This window comes from Amblyraja radiata, unplaced genomic scaffold (genome assembly GCF_010909765.2).
Source record: "Amblyraja radiata isolate CabotCenter1 unplaced genomic scaffold, sAmbRad1.1.pri scaffold_785_ctg1, whole genome shotgun sequence".
Classification (NCBI taxonomy): Eukaryota; Metazoa; Chordata; class Chondrichthyes; order Rajiformes; family Rajidae; genus Amblyraja; species Amblyraja radiata.
In genome coordinates this window covers 28,913-35,442 of record NW_022630794.1, presented here as the reverse complement: position 1 = coordinate 35,442, position 6,530 = coordinate 28,913, and the positions used below count along the sequence as shown (strand labels likewise).

Genomic DNA, 6,530 nt, shown 5'->3' with positions numbered 1-6,530 from the left:
TTGTAAACTACCCAAGCGAAATATGAGCGTTATTAGAGGATTGCTGTAACTAGAAATCACAGCGTTAAGGCAAGAGGGGGGGAAAGTTTAAAAGGGATGATATTTGGGGCTATGATTTATTTTACACAGAGAGTTGTAAGTGACTGGAACACACTGCTGGGGGCGGTGGTGGAGGCAGGTACGATTGTGGTGTTTAAGGGGCTTTTAGATAGGCACACCAATATACAGGAAACTGAGGGATATTGATATTGCATGTAGGCAGTGGAGATTACCTTAACTCAGTCTGAAGAAGGGTCTCGACCTGAAACATCACCCATTTCTTCTCTCCGGAGATGCTGCCTGTCTTAATGCTGAGGTACTCCAGCATTTTGTGTCCGTTTTCGGAGATTAGCTTAACTTGGTATTACGTTCGCCAAGGACATTGTGGGCTGAAGGGCCTGTTCCTGTGCTAGTGTACACCGAGCCCGCGCCCACCAGCGGCCCCCCGTACACCAACACTGTCCTACGCACTAGGGACAATTTTACAGAAGCCAATTAACCCTCAAACCTGCACGTCTTTGGAGTGTGGGAGGAAACCGGAGAACGTGCAAACTCCGTACAGACAGCGCCGGTGGTCAGGAACGAACCTGGGTCTCTGGCGCTGTGAGGCAGCAACTCTACCACTGTGCTCCTGTACCACCCTATGTCCTATATTTAACTCACTAAATATTTGCTCTATTGCTTATGCTGTTTAAGAAAAAATATGATTTCCACAGTCAAAGTGCTGGAGGAACTCAGCGGGTCAGGCAACATCTGTGGGGGAATGGACGGACCATGTTTCGGGTCGGGTCCCTTCTTCAGTCTGAGTTCCTCCAGCACTTTGTAGTTGTCTCGAGACGCCAACACCTGCAATTCCTTATGTCGTGAATTTTCACAATTGTCGCTTGCTTTTTGTGACTGTTACTAACAGCAGCTTTCTTCTCTTTACAGACTCCTCAGAGTCCAACGAGATTGACGATGGTACGTTGACTTGTATAAGCATGCGTTAGCGTAACGGAGGAGAATTCAGTTCCGTTTATTGCCACGGGCGCAGTGGAAAGCTTTTGTTGCGCGCTAACCAGTCAGCGGAAAGACAATCGAGCCGTCCACAGTGTATAGATACATGATAAGGGAATAACGTTTAGTGCAAGGTAAAGCCAGCAAAGTCCGATCAAGGATAGTCCGAGGGTCACCAATGAGATGGATAGTAGTTGTAATTGTGGTAGGATGATTCAGTTACCTGATAACAGCTGGGAAGAAACTGTCCCCGGATCTGGAGGTGTGCGTTTTCACACTTCTGTGCCTCTTGCCCGATGGGAGAGGGAAGAAGAGGGAGTGCCCGGGGGTGAGCCTGGTCCTTGATGATGCTGCTCTCTGCACCTATCCTTGGTACAAACCAGCATCTGCAGTTCCTTGCTTCTGCATGTTTAAGAAGGAACTGCAGATGCTGGAAAAAACGAAGGTGGACAAAAATGCTGGAGAAACTCAGCGGGTGAGGCAGCGTCTATGGAGCGGAGGAATGGGTGACGTTTCGGGTCGAGAGTCTCGAAAAGTCATCTATTCCTTCGCTCCATAGATGCTGCCTCACCCCGCTGAGTTTCTCCAGCATTTTTGTCTCCCTTGTTTCGACAGCCACTGATTTGACTCCTTTCCCTCCAGCCATGTTCCTCAGGAGGAGAGATGCCAATTTCTTCATGAGACCAGCAAGGCCAAGCAACCCGTGGGAGAGGTACGTTCACCATCCCGAGACTCGATCTCTTCATCAAACCACAGAGAGCTGGACATTTAGTCACAAGGTCATGTGATAGGAGCAGAATTAGGCCATTCGGCCCATCAAGTCTACTCCGCCATTCAATCATGGCTGATCTATCTCTCCCTCCCAACCCCATTCCCCTGCCCACTCCCCATAACCCCTGACACCCGCACTAATCAAGAATCTATCTATCTCTGCCTTAAAAATATCCACTGACTTGTCCTCCACAGCCTTCTGTGGCAAAGAATTCCACAGATTCACCACCCTCTGACTAAAGAAATTCCTCCTCATCTCCTTCCGAAAAGAGCGTCCTTTAATTCTGAGGCTGTGACCTCTAGTCCTAGACTCTCCCGCTAGTGGAAACATCCTCTCCACATCCACTCTAAAGGACTTGTCCCACTGTATGAGGTAATTCAAGAGTTCTCCCGAGTTCCCCTGCGATTCGATCTCGTGTAATGTCCGTAGCGATCTCGTACGAGCAAAATGTAACCATTTTTTTCATCACGAGTATTTCTTTACTGGTGGACATTTTTCACAGTGTTGAAAAAAACGTCACGAGTTACCGGATTTCCCGAGTACCTACCGTTACTCGTACGAGCCGCTACGTGACATCCACGAGCCCCTACGTACCCGCTACGTACATTACACGAGCTCGAATCAGGGGAGAACTCGGGATAACTCTTGAATTACCTCGTACAGTGGGACGGGCCCTTTAGGCTTTGTTTAGTATAGGTTAGAGACCCTTCGGCCCACCAGCGATCCCCGCCCACTAACACTATCCTACACACACTAGGGACAATTTTACATTTACCCCAAGCCAATTAACCTACAAACCTGCACGTCTTTGGAGTGTGGGAGGAAACTGAAGATCTCGGAGAAAACCCACGCAGGTCACGGGGAGAATTTTGCCTGTCCAAATGTATCTAAATGTTTCCGCCTCAGCTACCCTGAACGGCAGCTCGTTCCCTACACCCACCACCCTTTGTGTAAGAAAGTTACCCCTCAGGTTCCCATTCAAGCTTCCCCCCCCACCCCCCCTTCACCTTAAACCTATATCTTCTAGTCCTCGATTCCCCTACTCTGGGCAAGAGACTCTGTGCATCTATTTAAGCGCCTTGAGTATTAGAAAGGCGCTATATAAATCCCATCCATTATTATTATTATTCCTCTCATGATTTTGTACACACCTCTATAAGATCGCCCCTCATCCTCCTGCGCTCCAAGGAGTAGAGTCCCAGCCTGCTCAATCTCTCCCTGTAGCTCACACCCCTCGAGTCCGGGCAACATCCTGGTAAATCTTCTCTGGGCCCTTTCCAGCTTGACAACATCTTTCCTATAACACGGTGCCCAGAAATAAGCACATTACTCTAATCTTGGCCCCACCGACGTCTGATACAGCTGGAACATGACCTCCCAACATGTATATGTTGGTTTGTGTGTGCGATGGTCTGGGTTGCGTCCACAATTCTCTGCAATTTCTTGCGGCCTTGGTTGGAGCCGTTCCCCAACCCAGGCTGTGGTGCGTCCCCGATAAAACGCTTTCTACGGCGCGTCTGTAGAAGTCGGTGAAGGTTGGCGAGAACACGCCCAACTCCCGAAGCCTTCTGAGAACGTAGATGCGTTGGTGTCCGACCCCATGTCCAGCCCCAACACCGATTGCCCGACACCCTCGGTTCCGGAGCCTTGCCGGATTGTCCGTGTTGCCGGACTAACGGAAGCCACGGCCTCCGAGAGGAGTCCGACGGTTCCGGAACCTTCCGCCTTGGCCGAAGGGAACAGAACTGCCGGCTCCAGCCCTGGCCAGAGGTCCAGAACCCCGGCCACAGGGAGGGGGGGTGGCAAATCCCAGCCGCCGATCGGCCGCGGAAGTCCCGATGGGGTCAAGATCGGCCACCTCACCCGTCCTTGGCGCCACATTGTCGGGGGGGACTTCCAGGGGGTTCATTCCAAGCGCGCATCCGGAATATTGTATTAATGGAGGTGCCGGATTGCCAGTTGCCGGATAATCGCCCCCGAGGTCACTAAATCGGGATGGTCGGCTTATTTTTGGGTGCATGTTTTCCAGGATGCGCATCAAGTCACCGTATGAGCTGAACAGGGAGCAGTGTGAGGAGTTCCGCCCCTGTGACATGCTCGCCCGGCAGATCGGACACCGACAAGCCTACGGCAGGTACTTCGGCAACGCCCAGCCACAGGCCAACGGCTACCGCCGGCAACGGTCCCACAGGCAGAGAGGCAGTCGCAGCCGGCAACACTACTACCGATACTAGGCCCCGCACCTTCACACACGCTACACAGACGCTACACAGACGCACGCACTACAGTCACACACTACACACACAACACACAATACACAAACTAGACACAACACACACACTAAACAGCCAGACACACACACACTACACACAGTTAGATACACTTAAGGGCCTGTCCCACTAGGCCGTCTTTGCACCTCACGCAGATGGCGCGCGAAGATTTTGTACATCACAAAATCCTGGGACGCCGCGAGCAACCGCGCGCCACTGCTTATGTCATCACGGACCATTCGCGCATCACGTGCGTGTCACGAGTCGTGCATCGTGACGCGTAAATGATGTCACGTAAATTACGCGCCAATGACGGCCAAGTGGGACAGGCCCTTTAGACACAACATACAAACACACACACACACACACACAAGACACACACAGAGTACAGTCTCACACACAACACACACGCTAATACACTCACACACTTCCAAGATCCAAGATGGCGTCCAACGCAGACGACTCTTAGCACGTTGGTCACAGACCTGGACGCATTACAATCGCTCCACCCTTTTAAATCTCTACTCTGATATATGTGCACACTGTGGGCGGCTCGATCGGAATCATGTACCCCCTTTCCGCGGACTGGTTGGCACACGACAAGAAAGCTTTTCACTGTACCTCGGTATACGTGACAATAAACTAGACTCAAATTCAAACACACACGTACACACACGTACACACACGTACACACATGCGCACGCACGCCAATAGGAGCCGCGGTTAGCAGGGGGCAACGTTAAATGAATACAGAAAGTGGAGTAAACGTCCAGCAGGTCAGGCAGCGTCCATGGTGAGAGATGTCCTGACAATGGCAACCTCCCGGTGCCCACGGTGAGAGCTCCTCACCCTTCCTCTCAAGGTGGTTCATGGTCTCCCCAGTCACAGCTCCACGGAGCACCTGCCCCAGGGTGTCCCAGAATCACTGCCCCTGTCTGCCCTTCATCGCAGACTCGATGGGCCGAAGGGCCTGTTCCCCTCACAAACTGAACCAAACTAATCAGCAACGGTTTGAGTTTGGACGGGGGTGGGCCAAGTGCGAGTGGTAACGCCTCTGACCTGTTCCATCTCACGCATATTGGGCCGCCACGGTGGCACAGCGGTAGAGTCGCTGCCTTACAGCGAATGCAGCGCCGGAGACACGGGTTCGATCCCGACCACGGGCGCTGCCAGTACGGAGTTTGTACGTTCTCCCCGGGATCTTCGGTTTCCTCCCACACTCCAAAGACGTGCGGGTTTGTAGGTCAATTGGCTTGGTGTGTATACGTGCGAATTGTCCCTAGTGTGTGTAGGGTAGTGTCAGTGTGCGGAGATCGCTGGTCGATGCGGACTCTGGGGGGGGGGGCCTGTTTCCGCGCTGTATCTCTAAACCAAAGCATATCCTGCCTGCCTAAGCTCGTGAGATTGGATAATATACTTACTGCTAAATATCTGTAACCAAAGCAGCGGGAAAAAACATAAAGATTATAGAGCGCAAATATATATATATATGTGTATGTATTCACACACACACACATACATTGTAAATACAATCTCTCAGCATCACAAACCAATAACTGCTCCTCATCCATCTCAGGCTGAAGCTTACAAACTATTCATTATCAGCCCTGTGTGTAACGGGATTCTTCAATGGCATTTATAGAATGTACAATAAAGATATATAGAATGTTTATTTACTCTTGTGTGTGTGATTCTTCGCTCGCTGTAGAAATGAGTGTTTACTTTAGTATTTAATGGTCAGTCTGCTCTCCGTGGGTTGAAGGGCCTGTTTCTGCGCTGGCAACTGAACCATCCCACCACAACCAGAGAGCAGTGCTGAACTACCATCTACCTCATCGGGGACCCTCGGACTACCCTTTGACAATAGACAGTAGGTGCAGGAGTCGGCCATTCGGCCCTTCGAGCCAGCACCGCCATTCAATGTGATCATGGCTGATCATCCCCAATCAGTACCCCGTTCCTGCCTTCTCCCCATATCCCCTGACTCCGCTATCTTCAAGAGCCCTATCTAGCTCTCTCTTGAAAGCATCCAGAGAACCGGCCTCCACCGCCCTCTGAGGCAGAGAATTCCACAGACTCACAACTCTCTGTGAGAAAAAGTGTTTCCTCGTCTCCATTCTATATGGCTTACCCCGTATTCTTAAATTGTGGCCCCTGGTTCTGGACTCCCCCAACATCGGGAACATGTTTCCTGCCTCTAGCGTGTCCAAACCCTTAACAATCTTATATGTTTCAATAAGATCCCTCTCATCCTTCTAAACTCTAGAGTGTACAAGCCCAGCTGAATGAATGAAAACTTTATTGTCATTCAGATATACACCTAGACACAGTGCACCTTGAACGAAGTTTTGTTGCATTTGACTCTCCAATCAGGTAAATAGTAAAAGTAAAAGTGCTAGGTGCGTCCATAAAAATGCCTCATGTGCATGGTTCTGTAAAATAAATATATATAA

The 6,530-nt window shown here is 50.7% G+C and overlaps 1 protein-coding gene across 1 annotated transcript in view; it reads left to right on the top strand.

The window, feature by feature from the left end:
• LOC116970354 (matrix Gla protein) overlaps positions 1-5,064 on the top strand; it is a 5,819-nt gene extending 755 nt beyond the window's left edge. The window contains exons 2-4 of the mRNA XM_033017017.1: positions 970-999; positions 1,678-1,747; positions 3,837-5,064. Coding sequence (XP_032872908.1) covers positions 970-999; positions 1,678-1,747; positions 3,837-4,041 — 305 coding nt within the window. The 3' untranslated portion in view covers positions 4,042-5,064. The remainder of the gene's footprint in view (positions 1-969; positions 1,000-1,677; positions 1,748-3,836) is intronic.
• Positions 5,065-6,530: the final 1,466 nt, after the last annotated feature.